At 41.6% G+C, this 27,276-nt stretch overlaps 1 protein-coding gene across 1 annotated transcript in view; it reads left to right on the plus strand.

Annotated features, from left to right (window-relative positions):
• LTBP1 (latent transforming growth factor beta binding protein 1) overlaps positions 1 to 27,276 on the plus strand; it is a 193,036-nt gene that overhangs the window by 107,906 nt on the left and 57,854 nt on the right. Inside the window, exons 9-16 of the mRNA XM_086460519.1 lie at positions 604 to 675; positions 15,484 to 15,606; positions 17,097 to 17,264; positions 20,483 to 20,716; positions 22,286 to 22,308; positions 23,316 to 23,418; positions 24,002 to 24,100; positions 26,111 to 26,236. Coding sequence (XP_086316645.1) covers positions 604 to 675; positions 15,484 to 15,606; positions 17,097 to 17,264; positions 20,483 to 20,716; positions 22,286 to 22,308; positions 23,316 to 23,418; positions 24,002 to 24,100; positions 26,111 to 26,236 — 948 coding nt within the window. The remainder of the gene's footprint in view (positions 1 to 603; positions 676 to 15,483; positions 15,607 to 17,096; positions 17,265 to 20,482; positions 20,717 to 22,285; positions 22,309 to 23,315; positions 23,419 to 24,001; positions 24,101 to 26,110; positions 26,237 to 27,276) is intronic.

Below are 27,276 nucleotides of genomic sequence, written 5' to 3' on the forward strand. Positions count from 1 at the left end.
GCAGTGGTGTTATGCCCTTGACAGTTTACACTGATCAGCCAACAAGTGACACAGTCTTCTAAAAATCAGCAACTTTGTTTGGTAAATAACAAATGTGTCTCTTTCTTCTTTTTGCCTTTTTAAAAAAGTTTCTTTGCATCTATTTCCTCTGTATTTAAAATATTTTTTTAATTCAATGTGGCAGGAGAAATAGTACCCAACAATTTTGCTTAACATTGAAGATAATTCTGCTTTCTGAAGCTGCTTTCTGTTTTGAAACCATCGAGTTTCCATCATGAATCTTCAACTTTTATCTTTTCCCAACATGGTATTTGTAGCTGATTTGGCAAAGTAATTATTTGGATATTTGAGAACAGCTAGGATGAAAGGTAATGCCCTCATTTCAAAGATTTCTTTTTTGGAAAAAAAATATAAATTTGCCTGGATAACTGAAGACCTAAGTGGTATACATGTGGAAAGAGATGGAATTAAGGTTACCTGTACAACCTTTAGTTTCTTGACATTTTCTGCTTAACCATACATCATAATTTTTTTATATATATAGTTACATAATAATAAGCATATTAATCAGCAGTATTTAACTGATGTAATTATTTTCTTCAGCTTACCATGGATACAGTCCTATGATGGAATGCCCACAAGGCTACAAGAGGATCAATGCTACGTTTTGTCAAGGTACAATAGTGCCCACAGTTGATGGTGTTTATTTGGAGTGCTGGTTTTCTGTGGCGGATTCTTTGATACGTACAACTTAGGTGATTGAGTCCGGTCCATTGATTTGTGTTTGGGGAAAAAATGTTGAGGCTACTTTTAACTCTTTCCAGATATTGGCAACTCCTTAGAGTGGTGTTGGTTTTTTTTTTTTTTTGCTCTGGGGCAAAAAACTTTTACAACTTTTACATATACTCTTGGGTTTTTTGTGATGATGTATAAAGATGATTTCATAGGGATTCATTTAGTTTGTTTTTTTCAGTAGAAATACATTTTTCTGTCAGTTCTGTCACTGGCAAGTGCGAATGAAAAGCCCTGCGTGCCTGGCTGCCAGGTAGGGCGGGGACCCACGTGCTTCCAGAACGTGTGCAGTGCAGGTGAGGACGTGCAGAGTTAGACACCGGGTGAGGTGTGTTCCTCCAAGGTTATGCACTCTACCTCCAGGCTGCAAGCACAGAAGTTACCAAAACATCCAGGGCTGTGGGATCTGCGTGGTCATGCAGCTGCACAGAAAGGCTCAGGGCGTTCAGATTCTCCTGGCCTGCGGCGTCTCTGTCTAACAAAGCTGAGGAGGTGACCACAGACATAGGCTTGTTCTTGCTGTGTATCGTGGAGTATTGAACAAAGGTGCCAGGTGAGGATGTAGGAAGAAGCGTCGTTCCTTGTCTGACTGGTTAGGCACAGCTCAAGTAAACAAGAGAAAGTGGCTCTGAGAAGATGGGAGCGCTCCTGCAGGGGTGCCCTGGGGAGAGACTTGGGAAGGAAGGCAAGAGTGCCTTCAGGTGAGGCTGACACTGACCTGTGGTCAGGCTCGTTGGTCATTGTTGACACGGCAAGGGTAAAAGAGGTCTCAACAAATGGTAGTGGTGATGGAGAGGGGGAGAAAATGAAAGAGTAATTGGTGTTAAAGGATATAAGTGGGCATTTTGGAGATAAAGTTAGTTTTACTTAACTGAAAACTTTCAGTTAGCACACTCAAGAATGTGCAGCAGCCAGCCACATAAATAAACTATTTTATCAACAAAAAAAATACTAAACACAAACATTCCACTGCTTCCACTGCTGAGGGAGTCGTGAGCTGCTATCTGAAAGTATAGCTTCTTGAGCTTATCTGCTGCTCAGTTCTCTACCTAGGGGGTTATCAGCTTGCAGGGTGGGGGCATTTGGAGAATTGTGAGAGAAAATTGGGTTGGGTCAAAATAGTGAAGAAAAAAAAAAAGTAAGTGGGGGAAAGTTGTAAATTGCATCTCAAGAACTTGTTCTCTGATCTGCAGTGAAAGACTGTAGAGTCCTTAAGAAATAAAAGGGATGAGGAGATGTTGATGGCAACTTACTGATGAGGGCTACAAAGTGAAAAGCTGAAGAAGTGTAAGGCATAATGGGCCACCCTCTCAGGCCTCTAATTAAACATGCAGGTGGTGCATATATTTCAGCAAGATGTTTCCAGCCATTTCAAAAGAGATTGTTTCATTCCATATAGTAGTTACGAGGTTTTTCAGAGTCTGCAAAAGAAGGGGTTTCTAACTTTGAGCGCAGAAAGTGTCTGGAAGATGCTGTGGTGCACTAGTACTCTCTGAACATGGTCCAGGAGAGACAGGAGCTTTTGGTATCTCCAGTAGCTGGGTGCAAATCCCGCTGTGTACACAATGATTTCCTAGACAGCACCAACCCAGCAGGTGTTTGAAAAGGAGCAGGACATTCAGTTTGTTTCAAGGGGTTGTACCTGGATGTTGGCAAACTTTACTGCACAGGCTCTAAAAAACGGTCTGGTGCTTGTGAAAGTCGCCAGAAGTAGGCCAGGAGGTTGTTTCAGTGGGCAGTGACAGGCTGATAGAGAGGGAGAACATAGGTCTCTGGGTAGGAGCATAAGAGGGAGCCAAGTCCTACCACAGTATTGTGCAGGAATAGATCTGTTCCTCGTAGACTAGTCATTGCTTGTTGTACTGGGCTTTGATGGTTTTTCCCCCTGACACATTTTTATACTGCTTAACTAAGAGTGCAAGAAATATGAGGCTTTAAATAGTTTGTTTTATTATTGCTATCATTGTCCCGGAAGAGAGAGTAGACTCTTAATATAACTTGTAGTTTCTACATGGAAACTTACAACCTAGAGTTTAATCAATGAGAGTCATCTTATCCCACCAGGAAGTAGACTGTTGGTGAATTGAGGTGGGGACAAGCTCTTAACTTTCTGGAGAAGACCGAGGTAGTGGCTGCTGCAGCTTCCCCTTAATGCCTTATCAAGGCTTGAGTGGCTTCTCTGTGATTTGCTCACCAACACACTCCAAAAAGGAGGTACAAATAAGGAAGGAACTGGGAGAAGGAATACCAATGAAACAAAGCCAGGATGAAATTTAGTCCTATTGAAGTAAGTAACGAGGTTATCATTTTCTTCCAGAGGGTCAGGGTTTTGGCCTCTGTTTGAACAGTCATCAGGAGAGCTAGCTTCGTACGTGAAAGCTGCTGGCAGGGTGAGTTTCGGTCCCAGTGCTTCTCAGTGGGTTAGGCAAAAGGGTCCTGTTTGTGTTTCTCCGAAGCACACGTGCTTTTCTGGAGGACGACAGGACTAATGAAGAAACAGCTGTTTGTATCACAGACACGAAGGAAAGCAACAGCAATAGCTGTGAAGCGAAAACTGTTTAAGCTGCTGGCGGGGGAGTATTCATATTCTTGTAGTAATCCTTACAGTGAAATTGGAAAGGAGTGGCACAGCATGTCCATATGCAAGTATACATTTTAATTAGATTATTCTTTGCTTGAAAGGGTGTGCATGCTGTGTCCATGCTCAGAAAGGGACAGCATTGCCAGACCAAATAGTTACAGGGATATATTTCTGAATCCCTGCCTGCAGCTAAGAGACTGCTGTTTTCACCTAGCTGTCGTCCAGCTTTCACTGCCTTTGAAAGCCTAATTAACTTTTGTTCTACATTGTTTTTGCAGTCGAAAGCCTCCTTAGTTTACAAAGCCTGTGTAGTATTAGTGTGATTAATAACCAGATCCTGATTTTTTTCCTTTCAAGTGAGTGAACTAATGTAATGAAACATTCTTCTCTCTAATGTGTATGTAGGGCAACAAAGAACCATCTGTGGGTATGCTAATTCGAACAGTTTAGTGTAATTGCTATCAAGAAAGCTTTTTCCTCCTCAGTAATAATCTTTTCAGTGGGGTGATTTATTACATGTACACACATGGATGCCCCAAGGCTGTCATTAAAGCCAAAATACAGCTTATCAGAGCTGCAACTTCTTTGTCAGAATCCACATGCTATGTTAATTTCTGGTTCCCTATTTAGAATTATACTTACTGTTTCCTTCTTCTGCTAATGGTTTTCTTGGAAAAGTGAAATAGAATAAAAAACCAGCTGGTGAAAAGGTTGGATTCATTTTTCAGGAAGCTAACATATTGCCAATACAGCACTTTAAAAATCTTATCTTGAAGAACTGGAAAAATACCTGAACACTTGTAGTTTTTCAGTGAAGTAAAAAGTTGTGCATGGAAGTTCTTGAAAAATCCCCATATGCTTAAAATTAAATGTATGTGAGCTTGCAGAAACTAGTACTTGTATGTTGATGGATCAAATCCTGTAATCATGTGCTCTGGGGACTTCCAGCTTTTTTCCTTGGCTTCATCATGGTTTAAAACAAATTGCAAAGGTATATTCTGCACTCCTACATTTGTCCCTAAAATACAGTAATCAATTTGTTTTCTCTGCATGTTATATATATATTTTAGTACTCTTAAGTAATAAAAGAGCCTCACTTCGTAAGAAACGCTATTTAATGTTACTTAGCTACTAAATTAACAACCTTCTTTCAGAGAAGTTCTTTTATGATGGTCATACTGAGGAATAAATATATCTCCAGAAACTGGGCTGGGTTGCTGTTTGGACATTGATTATGTGTTTGAAAAGTGTGGCTCTGCAAACTTGCGTTCCAGTAAATTCCATGCAGAAGTACAAAACGAGTTGGATTGATTTCTCCTGCTGCTACTCTGTTAGCTCACAGAAATCAGGGGGTTGCTTCTTAGAATAAGCAACTGTTTTTTCTGTAATTTTTAAAAATATGTATTGCAGTAGTTTCGTTAGCAACCAAACCTTGTTGTTTGTTTCTTTTACCCCTTGTTGTTCTCACTAATCAGCTTATTATTGAAACAGTCAACTATAATGGGGGCAGTAAAATCTGGATATTATATTTTTCTTAGAACTGAGGCTGTTAGCAGTGGTTAGCTATACAGCCATCGCAGAAGCAGTTGGAACAGTGTTTGCAGTGGTATTAGTAGGTACAGTTGTAATTGATTTTCATGACAGCAATAAAAAATGATGCCTGCGTGTTGAGCCAATTTGGAGATCGTTCAGTCAGATGGCACTCCCAGTGAAGCCTAGCATATACCTACCAGAATGAGTCAGGTTTTCACAAAGGAGACATAAACTATATATTCTAGTCTTAATCTGCGACACGAGATATTGTGCATATTAAAGCACTTACTGCATAAAAACATCTGTCAAGGCAGATCCTACTAGATAGCGTTTCATGACTGACCACTTGGTCGTTTCCGATTAAGAAGTTGCCCAGTACTTTGCCAAATTCTCATTAGTATATAATTGATTAGTATATAATTGGTTGCCTTAATTTTGCACTTTGGGATCACAGCAAACAAACCATCATGAGTTCACTGTGTGGACCGTGACAAAGGCTTGTTTGGCTTAATGCCGTAATGCTGAAAGGCAAGTTGCTTCCTTTGCATTAAAAGGAGATAAACATTTTCTATTCAGTTTTGTTACTTAGTCATTTAAACAGTCAGTCAGTTTTTGGGGAAAAAAGAAATAAAAACTACCTGATATCCGAGCAAAGTGCCGAAGTCCCCCTTCAGAAATCTGGCTTTCCGTGGTGCTTAGGCTTGGAGTCAGCTGTGGCCTGCTGATGGTGAGACTGCTTGTGTCCTCCAGCACCAGGCGCTTGGGACAGAGGGAATTAGAAGGGCTGCAGTACTTTCTAGCGACCAGTTCATTGTGAATATTTCAGTGCAGCTACCAGGGCTGTGGTGGTCTGTCTAGGCTTCCTCCTTCTACAAATTCCTCTTCTTGGTCCCATTTTCATAAGAACCTTCTGGATATCACGATTGTCCTAGCTGGAGGCTGTTGCGTATTTTGCTTTTGTGCCTTGTCATCTGTGTCATGTGTTGTCTTAAAAGCTATAAGTTGTTTTCTTCTGTTTGTGCATGTAATGTGACTTGAAAACCTGAATTTTTCATTGTCTTTCGAGACAGCTTTATTCATGTAATCAAAAATCACCAACCAAATGTGTGAAATAGAAAACACATTGTATACAAATGAGAGCTATTGTTTCAAAAGAGGGTTTATTCCTTCAATTAATACTATCTCACTTCTTAGTGTTCTTCAGCCTTGTTTATGAAAATTTTACATGTCTTTTAGTTAATTCAATATAATGTAGTAAAAAAATCCAAACCCTGATCCAATTTTGGTAGTTGACACTATCATTTCAAAGTTATCGGTGCTCCTGAAAAGGAATTGGACTGCATTCTTTACAGGAATGGTAGCAATGATTGCTTTAAAAAAAAACAAAGAATATTTGTGTTTACATTTGCATTGCTCAAAGCTCCTGTAGTGACCCCTGACTTGTTTGAACTCATAGGCTGTTTTTCTTGAGCCAAAATATTTTCTTTAAAAGGAATAGACTGATTTAAATAACATACTGTCAAGAGATTGCAGCTTTGACCAGCAAACATTAAGAAACATGTATGTTCAGTTCTGGAATTTTGTTTTTAAGTCAAATGTGGTTAAACGCTCCAAGCTGTAAGGATTTTGATGAACATAATGTCAATGCGCTAAGCATGGAGATGAGAGAATTAATTCCGTTTTATAGGAATGTTTCAAATTCCAGTGTGTCTGTGACCAAATATGGGCCTCGCTCGTTATCTGAATAGGGTGGGGAGTGGACTTGCCCCTTGTGTCCGAATGAGCTACAAGGCGGAAGGCAGAGAAGACGCTTTACACCACCCGTGTGTTCCCATGACTCTGCGTCAGGCCGGCTGGGCCTGGGTGGTCTGAAGAGCTGTGACAACGGTTAACCCAGCCAAAACACAGTTAACCTCTCTTCCTAAACGCTCTTCCAGCCGGAGGCTGCCAAAGGGAAACACGACAGAGCTGACGTTCCCGGGGTCAGCTGCTTGGTCTACAGCAGAACCGCGCTCTGCTCGTCACCTGGTCCTGCTGCGCCGCCTGGCTTGGCTGCTGCGGGCAGCGGCTCTTCCCGGGCGGGAGACCAGTGGGCCGCGAAGCGGTTTCATGCTCACTTGCGGAGGAATCTAGTGAAGTATTTCGGTGAGCAGGCAGACTAGAGGAGGTCACAGGAGCTTTATGATGCACCCAGTAAATCACCCGGCGTGTTTTACAGTAACCAAGCACAGCATGTTCTTGCAGAGGCAAGTGACGGGTACGGCTCCTGTTACAAGCAGGCATTGGAATTTTTCTTAGTATTGGATGTTTACACTTGGCATGGTTTGTTATCCTTGGAGAAGGGATACTCAGGCTACGTTACGGTGTCAGTAATCCTGGAATAAAGCCAAAGTGGTTCACTTCCTGAGTGACTGAATTAGGCGTGCCGTTGCTCAGGGAAAGGTAGGAGAACCTTGTATGTAGGTTTCCAGTAGAGAACCAAAGTAGTATTGAACAGCAGGTAATGGAGCCCCAAAGAGTGCTTGAAAAGCCATTGTAGAATTGGCGAATGTGAGCAGAACGTTGGAAGATAATGCCTTCTGCAGCGTGTCCTCCCCTCTAGCACAGAGTTCTTCCAAGCATCATCATAGCGTGGGTAGACAGAGATTCTGCTACAGTGTACCCTTCTGTACACAAATACCTGTATTAGCCAGAGGGAAACCTTCCATTAGGTGAATAAATGTGTTGTCACTGAAATTGAAGTACCTCAGAATGGAATTTGATCCCATGTCTAACTTACCGTCTTTGAAAGTTTTGATTCATATATTTCTTTTTCAGTCATCACAATTCCCCAGTATGCGATGCATGTAAGAGAACTGAACAAGTAAATCAATACTTGAGTAAAAGAGCCTGACCATCATAATATAGATTGAGAAAAGCCACTGAGGTTTTGGATCTTCGAGCCTGGAAGAACTGTTTAGAGAAAAGTAACAAATAAGAGTTGAGTCGTTTTTCAAAAGCTTCCTGGTTTTTTATTCCTTCTGGACTATTCAGTCCTTCTCTAAATCACAATTATTAGAAGAAAATAGGTTGTTGCATGAACTGTGGCCTGCACTTAGACTTAGTGAAATTTAATTTATTGTGATATTCAGCCCATGCAGTTGCAAATATGTGTGTGTGTGGTCATGAGTAAAAACTGCGGTCAGTTCTTCATCTGAGTCTGTTAACTATTTGTGGAACAAGTTTCTGGTAAAGTGCTTTCAAAACACAGGGCTTTTTTGGGGTATTTATAGTGAGAAAACTTGAAGATTGCTGCACCCTGGACAAAAATCCAACTAAAATTCCTTTATAAACATTCTTAGAAAGCAAAGAGAAAAAGCCATGAGTAAAGTACATTTTAATTTTGATATCTGAGTTATCTGTTCATTTCCATCTTCTGTCTACTAATTAATGTATGTAAAGTTCTTTGAAGCTGAAGTTGGTTTTGGACTTAGTAAAACTATATATAATTATCATGGTTTATAACAAGTTCGACATTAGCCTGTTCTTTCTTGTTTAAATGAATACCATCTTACATTGCTCCCATCTTCCTCCTTTGCTTCTGTTTGGTTTTGGAGGGTCGGGTAGTGTTTTCTTTGTCGTGCGGATTTCTTCGTTGGTAGTGCCACTCTTCACATGAGCAGACAAGCATTCAATTAGGAAATGGTTGTTTTAGCTTGTTTTTTTCCCCAGGAAATTCAGTGGCAGTGAGTCATTAACACATCGCATTCTCTGAGAGCAGGTTGACCTGAGACACAGTGAATGTACAAAAATCTGTGGGAAGCTGTCCAACACTAACTGTTGTTGTGAAGGGAGCCTGTTTTAGGCTCTCCGTAGTGGGGGGGGCTCGTGGGATAGATGAGCAGTGCTTTGGTTACAGCGCCTGGGTGGTTGGGGCGCTGTGGGGGCTCACCTCACCATGTGTCAGGCTGTGTGCTAGGAAGAGGGTGCAGGAGGCGCTGGGACACAGCAGGCTCGTCGGTACGGTACTGCCGCCCCGCTGTCAGGAGCCTGGTTGTGGCAAAGCTGCTGTGCATTTGGATGAATCTGTGAGACTGGCGTCACCAACAAGGGCTCTGAGGTGGCAGGTGGCTTCCCCTGCTGTCTCAACAGATCCAAAGTGAGAGCAGAGCTTCCGTTTCTTGTCAGACTTCCATGGAGATGGACTACCAAGTCTAGAAGCACAGTGTGTCAAGGACTAGTTCCCTGTACTTGGCATGTGTAATACTGAAGAGTAACAGCAAAGGGTCAGGCTGTCAGTCGGTGCAGAATGACAACGCTTCTTTCGTGCCAGTGGGGTTACACCAGTTCATTGCCATTGAGAAGGTCAAGTCATTCACATTATCTAGCACAAAATCAATGCTTCATTTACCGGTTCTTTATAAATCATAAACAACAGCACCTGTGAGAGTTTACTGTGGATCCATGCAAGGTGCTGTGTGGAAAAGCTCATTGCTTAACTTTTTTCTGTATCACTAATGCAGAGGCTTTTTACCAGGGGAACATCATTACTCCGTTTTCCTTGAAAACTGAAGATTAATATTTAGTTGGTCTTTAAAAAGCTTTATTTATATATGTATTATTTCATTGTACTGCTAAATGGCCTCTTAAAATATTCCCTTTGTATAGATGAAGATGTTTGATCAAATCATTGTACAAGCATGTCGTCAGTTCATACTTCTGCACAACAAAGGATTATTCAGACAACTTTAGTCTGGTCTAGTGGGTTTTTTCTCTAGTTTTTACAATGGAGCAAATGGATTCCTATTGCTATACTAATTTAAAACAAATATTTTCTATGTCCATATACAAGAAATAGTGGGCTAAAAAGAAAAATAAGTCTGTTACTCTTGAATCAGATTTCTTTTCTAGCTGCCTGAACAAGTCGATTCTGGTGCAGTTTGCACAGCTGGGCAGGCTGGCAAGTGGTAGGAAACATTTTGGGTAGCAGGCCTTTTACCACAGTCTGAAGTGGAGTGAAGTAGATAGTAAATCTGGAAGGGATTTTTTTTTTTTTTACCCAAAGTTGTCAAATAAACACTATTCTTACATGTACGTATGTTTGTTTTCAAAATTTGAAGGATTTCTTTTATCAACTTGGGACTTGTTTCTGTTGAATCCCTAGATAGGCTTGTGTAATTCAGCACAGAGCCTCAGCTCAGTAGTTCTATGAGCTTATTGAGAAGGCATGACTTGGAAAAGAGGCGTTAAAAATACACTATAATTAGGTTATGCGGAGGCATCAGAACATGCACAATAAAGTTAACTTTAAAAATCAGACAATTTTAGCAAGAGGACTGTCTGTGTGGTGGGTTGAAAGTGGCTAGATGCCAGATGCCCACCAAAGCTGCTCTATCGCTCCCCCTGCTAAGCTGGCCAGGGGAGAGAAAATACAATGGAAGGCTCGTGGCTTGAGGTGGGGACAGGGAGGGATCACTCGCCAGTTACCATCATGGGCAAAACGGACTTGACTTGGGGAACATTAATTAATTTAGTGCAAATCAACAGAGAGTAGGATAATGAGAAATAAAGACAAATCTTAAAATACTTTCCCCCTACCTCTCCGCTTTTCCTGAACTCAGCTTCACTCCCAATTTCTCTCCCTCATCCCCCCGAGCGGTGCAGGGGGACGAGGAATGGGGGTTGTGGTCAGTTCATCACACATTGTCTCTGCCACTGCTTCCTCCTCACTCTCTTCCCCTGCTCGAGCGGGGGGTCCCCTCTCATGGGAGATAATCCTCCATGACTTCCCCGGCGTGGGTCCCTCCCACAGGGTGCAGCCCTTCAGGAGCAGGCTGCTCCGGCGTGGGTCCCCCGCGGGGTCACAAGTCCTGCCAGCAAACCTGCTCCACCGTGGGCTCCTCTCTCCATGGGGCCACAGGTCCTGCCAGGAGCCTGCTCCAGCACGGGCTTCCCACGGGGTCACAGCCTCCTTTGGGCATCCGCCTGCTCTGACCTGGGGTCCTCCATGGGCTGCAGGTGGAGATCTGCTCCACGGGCTGCAGGGGGACAACCTGCCTCACCGTGGTCTCCACCACGGGCTGCAGGAGAGTCACTGCTCTGGTGCCTGGAGCACCTCCTCCCCCTTCTCTTTTACTGACGTTGGTGTCTGCGGAGTCGATCCTCTCACATCTTCTCACTCCTTTCTCAGTTGTGCAGTTTTCCCACCGCCCCTTCTTAAACCCGTTCTCCCCGGGGCGCTGCCACCATCCCTTGGCCGGCAGCAGGTCCAGCTTGGAGCCAGTGGCACTGGCTACATCGGACACGGGGGAAGGCTTCCAGCAGCTTCTCGCAGAAGCCACCCCTGCAGCCCCCGGCTACCAACACCTTGCCCCGCAAGCCCGACGCAGTCTGACTGGGGAGCTCCGGGAGGCACGGTCACTGGTTCTGCGTACCTACAAGCTGGTGCTCCAGTGCAGCAGCGCCTGCATTAAACGGCAGTGACAGAGTACAGGGAACGGGGTGTTGCATTTTAAATGCTACGTGTACAAGAACGGTTCATCTGGGAAAAGATTAATGCAGAGGCAGCGATGACAGCATCTGTGAGTGTTTGCTGCAGAATAGTTGAATCATTTAGAAAGATGACTGTGTATTGATAAGTTGTAGGAAGATCCTATCTACCTGCAAATTAGCCACCTCAGTAAATAGTGCCGTGAAAGCTGCTATGAGTAGGCAAAACTCTTAAAACAGGATTCCTCCTAGTATGGCCAAATGTGTCCAATACGTTCCTATGCCAGGTTTTTCTCAGCAGTGACATGAAATGAAGTTCAGATCTGTAAAAATGTGCATAATTTCTATTTAAATGCTATTTAAATTCACTGTGCTTTAAAATTCACAGTTGCAGTTTATCTGTATAAAGACTTAAATATAAGTTGTGTTAAAAAAATTTGCATTATAAAATCCAAATAGCTACTAGGTATTCAAGATCACTCAGCTACTTGAAGTCTGTAAGCTGTAACTAGAATTTGATTAAGTGCAAAGCCAGATTTTGTACCCTCTTCTGGAGAACAGAAATATTTTCTTCATTTCACTGTATATATTCACTGTGGATATATTTCATAAGTATATATGCATTTCAGTTCAGTAGCTAAGTTATTCAATCCTGAAAAACACCTTGAGAATTATAACAACAGACACCATTTTTTAATCTTCTACAGCATACAGTATAGGTCTACAAACTTAAAAGATACGGTTCATTTGACTAGTACAGGTAATACCAGTGTTGTGAATAAAATGATTCAAATTCAAGTTAGAAGGATGGTTTCGTAAATTATTTTTTTTTTCTCTTACCTGTTTCTTTGAAGAATTTAACTTTTGGGGGTTTTGTGTGCCTGTATACTGTCAGTATTCAAATAATAAAATTTATCTGTATATAAATTTTTAACATTCCTTAAAACAGAGCTTGATGCAATGAGTAAAATCATCATCTACTAAATGAAAAATGCATCATTAATCATTGAAAACATTGAAAGTATGAATACATTTATTAATCTATATAATTACCCTGCTTAAATACATATAGAGCGGTAGATAAGAAGGAAAACTGCTGAATTTTTCATAATGACGACATATAAGCAAGTAGTAATGTATTTTAATGGTTAACAAACAAGATGCTTGGTCTTCCCTTGAAAATAAGAACTATAAAATCAAAGTTAAATTAATATTATTTAAAATAAGTTGTCTTTTTCACTGATTTAAAAATATAAATGCTGTCTTTACTAGACAAAGCATTTCTGCTAATTCTACGTGGATATATATTCCAGAAAAAGTGACATGAAAAAGCAGTATGTTATGTATGTCCCTGGGAGAGATCTTCCATTTTCTTCCGAGTAGTATAGGTTAATTTTCCTATAAATAAAAGTGTATACTTACCATTTGTAACAGGAGAAAGTTGTTTTTAAAGTGCCTGGCTATTACAATGTAGAAAGTGACCAATTACTTTCGCTATATGTACCAACGAGTAACTTACACTAAACAATAAAAAGCAGAAGTTAGATTAGAATAAAAGAGTACAGTCCTTAAAAATATGTATCTTAATTTTTTATTTTTGATATTATCTTTCTTCCATCTCTTAATTTCTCCCGTTTTTCCTCTTCCTCCAAAATCTCTGTGTGCTTTTTGCATACGTGTGTGTGATTTGTGTAATTGTGCTGAGGATTTTCATGTTCAAATGAACCCGGAGAGCAGGATTCTGTGTGCAGAGTGAAGCGTACTGTCTCCTCCTCTAACTTGCTGCCGACGGCAGTCGGTCCTTCGTCAGGGCAAGGAGAATCGTTCCGTGGTTTAGCGTTTGAGGGCTGATCTGACAACCCAGATTGCCAACAGGTAGGAAATTCAGTAGTGGTTTGTGAGTGTTCCAGTATTTGCTTCGTATGGGGGTCTAGGTACGTCATACAGTCTTCTCTTCCGTGGCATTCCTTGTCGTGCCTGCTGGCTGAGAGGAGAGGGTTACCGGTATGTCCTGGGCTCCCGGTAGTGTCACAGCGGCGTCAGGATGTTCTGTTGAGGGACGTTTCAGGTGCATCTTTACTCCGCTGGCTGTTAAGGCTTAAGTTCATCCCTTGCGATAGTCACGAAAGGTAATGGCACTGAAACAATGACAGTCTTCCTTTCGGGAACAGTGAGCATTCTGTAGGTGCCTTCAGTTATATTTTGAGATTTCAGGGCAAGAGAAAGAACCTGGTCAGACTTGGCAGCCGGAGAAACTGTCTAAAAAATTTTCATCCGGTGTATCAGAACAAGTCTAACTTACTAAATGTTCTGTATTAGTGCAATCCTGAAGTAAGATACTCCTGTGCTTATAGGGGACATCTTCCTGCTCAAAGACTGGACAGGTCAAAAGGTAGACTGCTGTAGGAGAAAATCTCAGCAGGTTTTTGTGCTCTTTTCTTATACTGTTCTCCATTTTAAATAGTCCTGTCCCTCTGAGGTCAGAAAGTCATGTAGTCTGGGAATTTCACTTGAAAATTCCTTTGAGGCAGAGCTGATCCTTTGTAATTCGTGTGGTTTGCATCACATTTCATCCGAAGTTCTAGGCTATAAATTATCACAGTCTGTCACGTGTGGCTAAGCGCATGGAGGTGAAGTTGGTCCAGGTGGTGTCAAGATACTAGATTAGGTTCAGTATTGGAAAAGCTGAGGGATAAGCTCAACACTGAGTATTTGGGAAAAAGATCACAGCTGACATGGCAACTGCTGGAGTCCGCTGTGCTGTGAGCTTCAGTCGTGCACTCCTGTGTTGTGGGACAGGTAGCCAGACTTGTGGAGAAAAATGAGGAAGGTAGGAGCCTGAAAAATTCCTTCTGTAAGTTTCCAAAAGCAAACTCCAGCACATCTGTTATATTTTACATACTCAACTTGTTACCCTCATTGATTATGTCATGTCAGGCAGCGACATATGGTGGGGTCAAGTAAAATGGAGAAGGTTTTATAAAAACTAAGGGGAAAGGTAATAAATAATATATATTTTAGATTAAATGATTACTAATATCTGATTTCCAAGGAGCTAGCTGGAATATCTGGCTTCCACTTGAAGCTTGTTTACCCAGCAGGATAGGCATTTTTTTACTAGCTAGGGACAGGGAGGGAAAGTCCTCTGTAGAAATAATGCATCTAAAAGTTTAAAAATGGGTCTGTTTCAGTGGGCTGTCTCGGTTTTTCTCAAAGAGGAGACATGACAATTTACGACAATGATAGGTTGGGGGAGGGTGTTATTTATTTTTATTATTTTAAGGTTTTGATTATCAATGCAAGCGACATTTTTACTGTCTCCTGAAATAAAATCTTAGTCTGGCTGATTGAGTTACAGATGGTATCCAGATGATTGTGGGACAGGTCCTGTTCTAAGAGTAAGCGAATTATAGATACAACCTCAAGTGTGATAAAGGCCCGAGGCCAACGCTTGGGGCCCAGGAGAGTAATTCAGGGAGACCCTGAAAGGGACAGCGGTGCAGGTAGCTTAGAAACAGCAAACTTTGTCAAAGCAGTTGTGAATTGTGACAAAGTTGTGTTCCCACCGATGCAATCCTTTTCACCCCAAATCACACACAATCTGTGCTTCCTGAAGTTTATTCTCACTATTAAGATGGTAAGCTCTTTGGGCTAGACGTGGTATTTGCGTCTTGTGCTTCTTCCAGCACAATGAACCTTCAGGCACTACTGAGTACAAATACTAATAAAAACTGTATTAAATGCATCAAGCTGTCTTCCATCCTGCATAAAATGTACTCCATTGCCTAATACCTGTCTCTGGGAATGTTCTTGCGAGTTGTGTTGGACTGCACAAGCAATCATCTAGTCAGGAAAAGAGGGGTTGATAAGCTACTCAGAGTGTGTTTTTTGATTCAGAGTACTTGAGAATGATGTATAAATGTAATTGTTTTTCTGTTATGTTCTCAGCAGTGTTTTAAAAGGTTATAAATCAAATATCACTGTGGGAAAAACTGCTGATTGGAGTGTTACAACAGTTCTGCACGTATTTAAAAAAAGAACATAATTTCTGAAGAAAGAGGAATATTGATGCATGTTTCAGTACCTGATTATTCTCAATTTCCCCACAGATATCAATGAGTGTCAGTTACAGGGAGTATGTCCGAATGGTGAGTGCCTGAATACCATGGGCAGCTACAGATGTACCTGCAAAATAGGATTCGTGCCAGATCCTACCCTCTCAAGATGCATTCGTAAGTAATAAGGCTAATCAAAGTACCAAAGCAGATACTTGGTTGCCCTTTAGATGAGGATTTGCTTGACTGGCCCCAACTCTTTTAAACTGTTCCCATCTTTGTTGCTGTCCCTGCCTCCTCTTCCCAGATTATTCACTTTATCTGGTTGGTCTCAGTGCTCATGCCTCTTCTTTTCTGTCTCTTCGTCCTGGAAGCCTTGGTCTCCACCAGTGGCTGTCCAGGATCCTTGCCATCTTTTCCTGCTTGTCTTATCGCAAAACCTTCAGCCTCCTTGTACACTCAGTCTTTCTCATCAGCCTGGAGTTCTCTTTCTCACAATTTTTTTCCCCTTTCTGCTAGTTCCCCAGCCGAAATCATCTTTGTGTCCTGCCCGCCCCTCTTCCACCTCTGCAGCCGTGACCTGGGGAGTTTCCATTAATAAACAGTCAGCCCGGGATGATCTTTGGCACATTGTCCTTCTGATTAAGAAGGATTAAAAATTAAGAAAGAATTAGGAGAAAGAAAAAGTTGTGAACAGCATGAATGCAAATGTTTTCCTCTGTTAACAGCTTTTTCTTGGTTTGAGATCAACTACCTCTGCAAGAAGGAAAGAAGGAATAGAGAACAATTAAATTTCTCACTTTCAGTTTTCTGGGAAGAATATTTACAAGTGAAAGATACCTCACTTCCTAAACTCCTTGTCTAAGCTATCTTTAGATTTATAAAATAAAGTCTGGAGCCATAGGTGAATTCTTTCATTTTTTCATTGTGGTTATCTTATAGCACTAGTTAATGACACTCACTTACTGAGAAAGTTTTTCAGCATTTTGAAGAATTTCTTAATCGCTTTTTGGTTTAACACCAGAAAAAAAGGAGTTGGTTTTCATTTTTGTTTTTACATGTCATCTTGAAAATCAGATAGTCTTTGTGGTTTTTGAGTTAAGTGAGCATGTCACCCAGACCTGTTAGCTGTCTGTCAGTTAGAAAGGCGGATGGATCTTAGCTTCCCCTGACCTCGTACTAGTCATAGCTTGTGGCCTTGGGCTCCTCCACAGTAAAACTAAGCCTAAGAAAGCGTAAATGTATAACGGTCTCTTGTGTGAAAAAAGCATCACGTGTGATACTTACTCCTCCTGCAGGCTTATTGCATAGCCTGCTTACAGCTGAGTGTTCAGTGGCTCTGTAGCTTGACACAACTGTGTATTGCCAGGGACTGGCCTTAGTCTTCATCAGCTGGACTTGTGAACCAGGGAGAGAGCTGACTCTGGCTCTTGGTTGTGGCAGCACGGCAACTGCTGGTTATCATTGGTCTAGGATGAGTTGGAATTCAGGAGTGCAAAATAAGAATTTTCTTTTCTGTTGCAATTACGGCTTGAGCTAGGTGTTTGAACTAAAACTTCTGCGGAAGGTAGTGTGAATCTGTTTGACTGGGGTGGGAAATGTAGTGGTGTTCCTCTGGTTTGCTGTTCACGTGAGCGGTACCATCCTCTCTTCCACTTCCATTGCAGCCGATAGTCCTATAGTTGCTGAAGAGAAAGGACCCTGCTACCGGTTTGTTAGTGCAGCAAAGCAATGCATGCATCCTCTTTCTGTCCAGCTCAGCAAGCAGCTCTGCTGTTGCAGTGTGGGCAAAGCCTGGGGCCCACACTGTGAGAAGTGTCCGCTTCCAGGAACAGGTAAGAACTGCCCATTAAAAATACAAGCTCTCACCCCCACCCTATGTTTGTTAGGCATGCTTTAAAAAAAAAGCCAAGAATTAATTTTAAACAAGTGTCCATCAGTAAATTATGATAGCTGTCTACATGGTAGTTGAATAATCACATGTGTAGTAGATTTTTTCGTAGGGATTTGTGATTAAAACAAAGGAATTATGTTTGATATGTTGTGATAGAATTCCAGATTAATGATGTTTACCTTTCTGAATACGTCCTTGAACTTTGGTTTTCCATCACATGAAGATAAATTTATTGTACATTATATTCTGTCTGTAGATACAGGCAAATTAACCCAAAATCTAATTACTACTGTTCAGTTGTTAAAGGCACTGGTGAAAGGATGGCAGCCTTTGAGAATTAGGTTACAGACGACATGCATGGTCGTTTACAGTACAGTTAGAGAGATGTGTATGGGAGTACCTGTGCTTTCTAACCTTCCTTCGGACCTTTACCATCTGTTTTGAGGAATGTGCTAAGTATGATGTTGTCTTCTTAACAGTAAGCTAGTAGTTAAACATTTCGTGCCACCTTTCACTTAAACATTTCCTTACTTCATACATAAAGCTCACTTGCATTATCAGTGTTCTCTTGGCGTCCTGCTGGTTTTTAAATCTGTAAGGACTTGGAAAATACCAGCTCGGTTGGTCACCGCACTCGTTTAGGCTGCTCACAGATTAAGATACCAGCTGTTATAGGTACGGATCGCTGCTGTGCAGTGCCTTCTGTTCCCTGACGTTGCTTAAAACTCAAATGACCAAAGTTGGAGTCTCTAAAATCCAAATCAGTTTAATATTATTTTTTCTCCAAATGTATGTCCAAATTAATCTTTTTAAAAAGCATCATTGCTTATTGTAATATACACGATGTCCAGCCTAGTCAGTGTTTTAGCACAGGTCCTTGTGATGGTAATCCACTGTTCGTACTGAAGTCGCTGCTGCAGATGTCACTGTTAGGATACAGGTCATGTATTTCTCGGGGCTATTTTATAATGACTCAGATTTTCAGAACTAGCGAGCTGCTTTGGGAGATCCACAGCTAGCATCAGCGACACGATGAGAGCGGCAGATCCCTTACTTTTTTAAGGTGGGGTTATGGAAATGGAAGTGACCGACATTTTTGAGCATTTCAACGGATTTTTAAAGCCATTGTTTTCTGCATGACCACTGGGTTGCTAGAGCACTGATTAGGGTTTTAAAAGTCCAGTTCAGTTTCAGCTAAAAAATATTTCTGTGGCTTTTAATGGAGGAAAAGAATGTATTGTCATCAGATGTCTTGCAACTTAAACGCAGATGCTTTACATCTATGAGAGTATTGCACGAGGCTTTATGCCCAGTTATTTGTATTCTGGAGCAGAGAATGTATCTTTTTGTTAACTGCTCACTAGTCATAAACAATAAATCACTGAATATTATGTGGGATTGGTTATTTTAGTGATTTTTCTTAATGAAAAGACTTCAGAGAGAAAATATGTGATTAGAAAATTTTTATGAGCTGTGTGGGAAATGCTTTTCCCATTTCATGACATTTTTCGTGATTTAAAAACATGTTCCTTTCTATAACAGGTTAAATTCATAATCTTTCAGAGTTTTCTATGAAAAGTGTGTGAAAGTGGGATACTCCAGAATGGGGTAATGTATTTACTGCAGCATCCCATATTAATTTAAGAGGCATTGAATTAAAAAGTCATGATCTCACTCCCTGATAGCTTTTAAAAATTTGTACAAAGTAGACCAGCTCCAAAAGAGAGACTGAGAGAGGCCAGCTTTGTACTCCCAGGTGTTGAGAGTACTTACCAGACTGTGGCAGAATAAAGCTTACATTTCTGCTATGTATTTGAGAGAATATGACCTGAAACAAGATTTCCTACATCCTGAGTAGGCACCTGAAGGACAGGCATCAAATTTTCTGTCTTCCTCCTTTGACCAGAATTCCCACCCTTGGTTAGGTGGTTTTGTGCAAGTTTTGATATTAGCATTTCCCAACAAAAAGTATTTAATCATTCTGAATCCACTCAATTTCATCAGTTTGACCCTTCATCTTTTCTGTTCCTAGGACACCATCAGAACACAGTATGCAATTAATGCATACTGCAATTTAATGTATAATTTATTGAATTCATCTGTGGAGTACCTATGGCTAGTGTTTTGTGGTTTTATTTCAGATGCTAACTCATTCTAAAACCCTGGTGTGTTCAAAGCAGAATTTGTGAACTTAGCAATGCCCCACTCTGCACATCTCTTAAGGAGCTGTAAGAAATCACATCAGGCACATTTAGGAGTCTAAATCTTTGGTGTTTCACCGCAACATAGCTTTACCTAGAGCAATGAGGACAATGAAGCACTGGCCCCTCAAGTCTCCTGAAAGGTCTCCCTGTCCGTGTCAGGAGCGTAGCTGTTACCTTTGGTGGGGAGGGAGGCTGACCTGCAGTTCTTTCTCATTCTGGTCTTCCACTAGGGCTGCAAAACCCCATGCTCATGTAGAGCAGCTGCAGGGATCAGAGCAGGTGCTGCTGCCTGACTTTCATTCCCTTTTTCTGTATCAGCGTTATAAATGAGATTATTTCCCCTCTCCTCCAGTGGTGATTGGGCTTTTTATGATCCCCATCTTGTTTTTATCCAGCCCACTGAGGTCAGTGGAAAGACTTATTCAATTCAGTGGAATTTGGAGCAGGGCTGGTATGAGACCTCTGATGTAGTCAAATGGAACCTGTGAATGAATGTTGTTACTGGTAGATATTCTTCAGCTCCTGTAGTACAGGGGTGGTAAGCTTTTTTCCTTTGGTTTCTGCAAAAAGAGAATGATAGAAATAGTGACCTTCATTCCTTATGCAATGCAGATGATGATGACAGTTTGCATATTTAAATTCATACTCAGAAAGGATATACTTTTTGAAGAGGATTAATAAAAAAAATTAACTTGATATAATGATAGATTAAACATAACTGAAGAATGGTAAACTGGAGGGGAGACCTTCTGGGAATAACAGCCAGAACATGCTTTTGGGAGAATGCTCAGTCGTACTAGCGTGCAATGCATGGCTTGTCTTTAAGGAGTTTTTTGTAAAAATGTGTATACAATATGAGATTAAACTTATTAGTGGTAGTCATTATATTTTCCACTATGTCAACGTATTGCGCTTTTAGACTCCTAAAAGGAATATTTTCCCATCCCAAATCTAGCTGCTTTTAAGGAAATCTGCCCTGGTGGAATGGGTTATACGGTTTCTGGCCCTCACAGAAACAAGCTATATCATCACCCTGCAGTTAGAGTACAGCCACCTGCCATTGGCAAGACCCCGATTACTCAACCTGTTGCTAAAGGTACTTCTCCTCCACCTCTCCCAGCAAAGGAAGAGCCAGTGGAGGCACTGACCTTCTCACAGAAAAGTGAGACTGAGATGGCTGTGCAAGAAGGTGAGCGTGGGAACGTTCAGTCTGTCTGTATTTCTGTGCGTGTGTCTTCAGCGGGCTGTCTGTTCCTCTGTGAGGGGCTGCGTGCAGGGCGGGACAGAGAGGAGTGGGGCGTGCTGCGGTGCAGGAGTCACGGCTGAGAGTTTGTGTGTGCCTCCTACCAGGTGCTGAGAACACCCCGGAGAGCGAGAGAGGGAGAGACTGCTTTGGTCTTACTTATTTCTGTGATGAGAAACAGTAAATGTTTGTTGTGAGGCTTTTATGGAGATATTTATAATCTCTGACATATCACAAGGGACTCAGGCTTTGATTTACTGGTATGTGGGGTGGCAGAAGCTGCGGGGTTTTCATCGCTTCCCCCTACACACGCCTGTAGTTGAGCACCACCTGATGCGGGCCTGTGGGCTGCTCTCGCCCTGCAGCTGGGCGCTCCCTTGGCGCGACCCTGTTGGATCAGCCCCTCTCTGGTGGGCTCTTTGGTGAGGAGTTGACTCCTCTGGGATGTTCTTCTCAGGCTTTGTTTGCTGCAAGCACCTCTAGAACTTGCAGCAGCTGAAGTTGTCCTGAGTCTAGAACAAGTGCAGAAGCAAAGAAACACGGAAAGCAGCACTATTATAAAGACATGGCTGAAGAACCAACCCTCTCAGGATGTTGAGTACTTAGTAGGTTATTTCCAAGCAGCAGTTACGTATTTGAGTATCGGGCCATTACTAGAAAGAGTTTCAGTCAGCTGACCACAAAATTATGTGCGACGTGGGTCACTTTGCAGTTCGAATCACTGCTCTAGCTTTGCTTTCAAAAAGAAAATGGAACTAAATTGAATCCAGAGAGAAAAATAAGCATTCTCCCAGTTCTGATAATCAGCCTCACCACTAATACTGAAGAAACTAGAGCAAGAAGAGTTGGTGGGGTTTTTTAAATCTATCCTGTGGAAAATGTGGACTGTGAAAAGAAAAATATTCTTTAAACTTTTTACAGAAGCATACAGATTTTCATCAGAAAAAGGAAAACTGCAATGGGAAGTAAAAACTTCTATGAGTTTTCTCTTTCCCAGAAAAAAGTCACTTTTGTGGAGGAAAAAAAACCCAGACACTTTTACTTGCTTAAAGAAAAGGCAAATTTCAATTTTTTTTAACAATAAATTCCTGCAAATTTGTTAATGGTTAGTTATATATCATTATGATATTAATTTACATTTAAAATAATTACAGATGTTGATATTCCTTGGAAGGAATTTTGAAAGTTTGATCAGTGAGGTAATAACCTGTGAGTTTCTTGGATTGTTTGTAAGGGAACAGTTAAACAACTGAGAAAACAGTAAGGCAGGTGAATACTGACCAAATAACACAAGCGTTGGTCAGCATGTAGAATCTTACTCTGGTTTCAGGTTAGTTTTTACGCTTGCTTCAGGCGTGTTACTTCAAGTTTGCACCGATCGGGAATGATTGTAGAGCCTGACATTTTTCTGCAATGGCAACAGCCACTTCGGAAGTGCTCGTAGTTTTAAATAGAATGTGTGAGTAAATGGTGCATGAAGACTGATTAATTTTCTTTTTTTCTTTCTGGTTTTAGTGGCAACTGCAGCCCCTGATCAGGTAAAACATGCTGGGATTTACCTGGGAGTTAGAACGCAGAGCACGCGTACGAGGTGTGACATGCTGACTCTGAAAAGGATTTAGGATTTATTGGGAGCAGACAGCTCACTGTGGACTTACAGTGCAAACCCTGAGGCAGAAAGAGCTTATGTTATTATTATACACAACCACAGGCAGGTAGTGAGGCCCAGGAAGGAGATGACTTTAACCTTTCTTTAGGGCATTGCTGGAGGGTGTAGTACTACCTTGTTTGATCCCATCCTGGAGCTTGTATTTGAAAGAGGACATTGAAAAATGCAGACAGCATGAAAGAGAGACACAGATACTGACAGCTAGAGAAAATTGATTGGAGAGAAACAGTATGAAGCTTTGAGAAGCATTTGTGACACCCGCTTAAGGGACTCGTATGAATGCCTCAGTTAGTTTCCTAGGGTTTTCAGGGCTGCTGTGTATTCAGTGGAGAAAGAGCAGGTACGTATCGATGTTAAGTCCCCCATTCTGGAGGTTCCACGTTCTCTGTGCTAGGGTTCGTTAGGAGTAACCACAGCTGCACTTTGTTTCGTTTTCCTGAAGGCTTACAAGCATCTAACACTTCTGTGAAAGTAAGATCATCAGTGCAATAGCCAAGAGAACCTTTCACAGTGATCAAAGACTTAGAGACGTATGTGATTGTGTACTCTGGTGTGATGCTGAACTGCAATTAAGTTCTCTTTGTAAGCAGTTAAAGACTAGAGTGTGGGAGAACTGTGAAGGGGCAACGCCAAAGATACCATTAGAAGCTCCATGAAATGGCTGCTTCAAATAAAATCAATGTTAAATAGTATGCCGTTGTGTAAACATAGCATTCCATGCTCTTTCAGGCTTAAATTGGTGGTAATTAATGATCTGCTATCAAAAGCCACTCGTGTGAGAACGTTAGCAGTTTCTCAGCTGGGAGTTTGGGGGTTGTTATGATAGCTGGATTAAGAGAATGTTTTCAGAATGTAGATTTTCAATCATTCTTTTAGGAATTAGCCTCCCTTGATCAAGAAAAGCAGCCTGATCTAGAGCCTGGTCAGCCTCAGCTTTCTCCTGGAATTTCAACAATTAACCTGCATCCACAGTTTCCAGGTAACTTGTTTTGGCTTGTCTTTTAGTCTGAGAGGGTGCTTACAGTTCTTCGAGGAAAGGGAAGGCTGCAGTTGTGACAGAGGTTAATGAAAAGTTGATGGCAGCTTTTCCATGAGCAGAATATGGAAGAAAATAAAAACACATGGAAGCTGGAGTGGGAGGAGTTGAGAGGTTGGCACTGGCTGGGTGACTTGTTAGGAGGCAAAGACATATTTTAGGCAAAAGTGATATCCTGGATTACATACATGAGAATTCCAGTGTCAGCAGAGTTGAGGCCTTGGACACCTTGCAAAAGGAAACTTTACTTAGGTGCCTTCGTGTACATTCATGCATAACTTTTACTGCAAAAGTTTTACTATTGTTCTCGCTTTCTTTAGCACCTCAGAGTTTTACACAAGCAGTAGAATGATGGAAACCCCAATTACACTATTTCTTCTACTCCAGATCTAAGCAGAATAAAATGTTGAAGAGCTCCATAGTCTCTGGCTTATCCAGCATCATGTGTGAATTCTGTAAGAGGGTTTTTTGAATGCTTTAAGGGTTTTTTATTGGATGTGATTGATTTCCATTCCATGTCACACAGTAGTGATTGAGAAAACATCTCCTCCTCTGCCTGTTGAAGTTGCTCCTGAAGTCTCTACTTCGAGTGCAAGTCAAGTAATTGCACCTACTCAAGTTACAGGTATTGTACTTGCTTTTTAGACCTAATTAACTAAATTAAGAAATGACTGTGAGTTCCTCATGCTATAACTTGTCCCATGCTACTTCTGAATTATAATAGCAAAGAGGATGTAGCTGTAGAAGAGAAGGGAATACTCTGAGGAGAGATGGAAAGTACAGAACAGCACAGCAACGAGTACTGTCAGCAGAGCCAGGACTGAGCCCTCCCAGGATGTACTTGCCATTTTCGTGCCCACAAAGAAATGATAGAAGGAAAAGTTAATAACTCCACCTCAGATTACACGATCTGCAGCCCAAGTCCAGAACTGGATACAAGTCAGATGTTCAGACAGTCTGCACGTGTGTTGATGAAGTATATGTGATCGTGTTCTTTGAGGGACGTAGACTTTGTGGGATACAGATCAGCATGTCCTGCAAAAGGCAGAAGAGGAGTTACTGTAAGATCTGTTTCGATGTTTGTGCTCCTTCCTTGTTTGACGTTTTAAAGTTGGCTTTTCTACATCCAGTGAAAAGACCAGAAATGCAAGTACTGCTCCTGTCATAGCTGACACTGGTCTAAGTGATGGCTGTGTGCAGAAGGCATGAAAGTTTCACTTGCTGTCCATTTGAAAACAGAAAGGTGAAGGTACTTTGTGTGTATGCGTGAGAATTGCGTCACGCTGGCCGGTCTCTCAGGATTAGCACAGGGTTTGAAGTAACTGCAATATCCAGGTAAATGCTTTAAGAGGCAAGTATTGTGTATGGTGGAGGTCTCTAGGCCTACTGAGAGGTTTCCCAGTTTGCCTTCACAGGGAGAAATTGCACGTGCTTTAATAAAAGTCTGACTCTTCAAAGACAGCTTTCCTTCGTGCAGGAGTGGATTTTTGAGTTGCACACGACAGGCACAGGGTCTGAATCCCCCAGTTACTTGAAGTACGATTCTGTCTGCAGGTAAATCCTCGTGAATCTAGAGAAAGTGTCCTGTCCTGTAGGTGTTCAGCTGCCCCCGTCAGTTCCCTGTAGTGACAGCTTGTCACGCCCACGTGGAAGTTCTACTAATGGTGGTTGTCAAACCAGAGCCTGGAAGTCAGCCGTGCTGTGACTGTGCCCCCCGCCGTCCTTACAGGGCTAGAGGAGGTTATCCTGCTGGGAACTCGCATCAGTTAGGAAAAAAAATGCTGGTTTTCAATGTTCTGGTGGTTTTTTCTTTCCTCGGGAAAAGGAGTGGAACTAGAAATTGCTGTGTGCTATGAACAAGTAAATCAATCTGTTGTTCAGATAGAGTTCCAAGTGGTGTTCAGATATTTAAGAGGTAGTAGAGTACAAATGAAGCAGGATTTGTAGAACAAAATCCTAAATTGGATTGAAAAAACTGAATGCAGTTAGAGTTGAGACGTTTGAGTGCCTTAATTCTGTACTTCTGAGATCTAATTAAATTTAAACGTAATCTATTTCTAAACAGCCTGGATAAATGATTCCTCTTCACAGATGATAACTTCTTTTTCAGGAATTACACTTTCATGCTGCTGTGTTACCTTAGTTTAAATTGCAACTAAACAGAGTAATTAGTATTTTTTGCGGTAACACATGCCCTTTGAGAATTTCTACAACTACTGTCAGGGTTTAGCACCCAGTGCTGTCCATATCCGAATCTCTTATCTTCCAAAATATATCAAAGCCATTAACAGATGAGTATTCTGTAAAAATAATCAGAAACCCTCTACAGTTACTTTCTTATCCTTCAATGCAAAGGTTAAATTGTATCAAATTTTATTCTATATTACTTTCATTTTACTTTATTTTTTATGTGCCCTTCATAGGTCTTGGGTGGGAGATGAGAATATGTCGCTAGGAAAAGCCTAGATGGTTTCTAGATTCTTCCAGATCAGGTATCCGCTACAGAAACTCAGGACTTAGAAGCTTGATTTACAGTCGTTTTCAGGCCTGATCTTTCTCCTTGGATTACAGAATACTGTGTGCTTACCGAACTGGGGGGGAGAGTTTAACCTTAAACTTCTTTTTGTTTGCTTAGAAATCAACGAATGTACAGTTAATCCTGATATCTGTGGAGCAGGACACTGTGTTAATTTGCCGGTGGGATACACTTGCATCTGCTACGAGGGGTACAGACTCAACGATCAGCAGACAAAGTGCTCTGGTAGGAGCGGCCGCTTTCCAAACTCCGAAATAACCTTGCTATGAAATGCTTGACGTGTAGCGTCTGGTCAGGGAAGTGTGCTGCAGAGCCGTCAGGAGCTGCTTCCTCTGCTGAATGCTTCCCAGCGACACAGAAACTAGTTTTTGTCTGTCCAGTAGAATTTGCCAGCTAGTCTCTGATACAGCCCTCCAGCCGCTCAGAACTGAACGTGAAGTTAATTAAGTTCTCTCACTGTGACATGAGAGAAAAAGCAAGTCGAGAGACCATCTCTTCTCAGCTTTGTATCAGGTATCTAAAATGGTCAGACTGCTAGGAAAAAGTACACTTGTGTTTGGAGAAAGAATGACTGAGTTAGTGCCCATTTCTCTGAATGATTTACCCAGCTGCCAGCTTTGCGGCTGGACTAAATCCAGTCATTTTGTTGGGTCTTTCCTTTCAGCCTTCTGCTGAAAGGAGACAGTATATTGTAAACATCCCAGAAGCGCATTAGGAGATCTGCAGAGCGAGGTCATCATCCCCTTCTACACTAGTAAGTTCTGGAACAGCGGGCTCTGATGAATGTGAGGCAGAGCCCAGACTGGCTCAGCACGAGCCGTTGCAGATTTGGAAGCAGCTGTATCTGTATCTTTCCTTCATTCAGAGTTTATCTCATGCTGCCAGATTATGTACTATCAACCTTTCACGCTACCAGAAATTCAGTAAATTCATATTTATACACATGCTCTCAGGTGCAACTATGGCATTAAAAAACAATTTACACACGTACGCAGCCAAATGGCAACTGAAAGTCCTTCTGTTTCATCCAAATTGTGTTGATGTTCCGTGCTCACAGCTTGTGCTCGGCTTGTGCTCAGTGTAGTGATTTGAATAGCAATCATGTCACATTCTTCAGGTCAATGCAATATTCTTATCATCTAAGCCAATATGAGCATTTTTTTCCAACCAAAACTATTTAATGGATCTTTTTTGCAGCTCTGAGGGAGAGGAAAACCTACTTTTTCAAATACTTAAAATAATTACAAGATCAGTCTTTTCAAAAG

This window comes from Leptosomus discolor, chromosome 2 (assembly GCF_034619465.1).
Source record: "Leptosomus discolor isolate bLepDis1 chromosome 2, bLepDis1.hap2, whole genome shotgun sequence".
Classification (NCBI taxonomy): domain Eukaryota; kingdom Metazoa; phylum Chordata; class Aves; order Leptosomiformes; family Leptosomidae; genus Leptosomus; species Leptosomus discolor.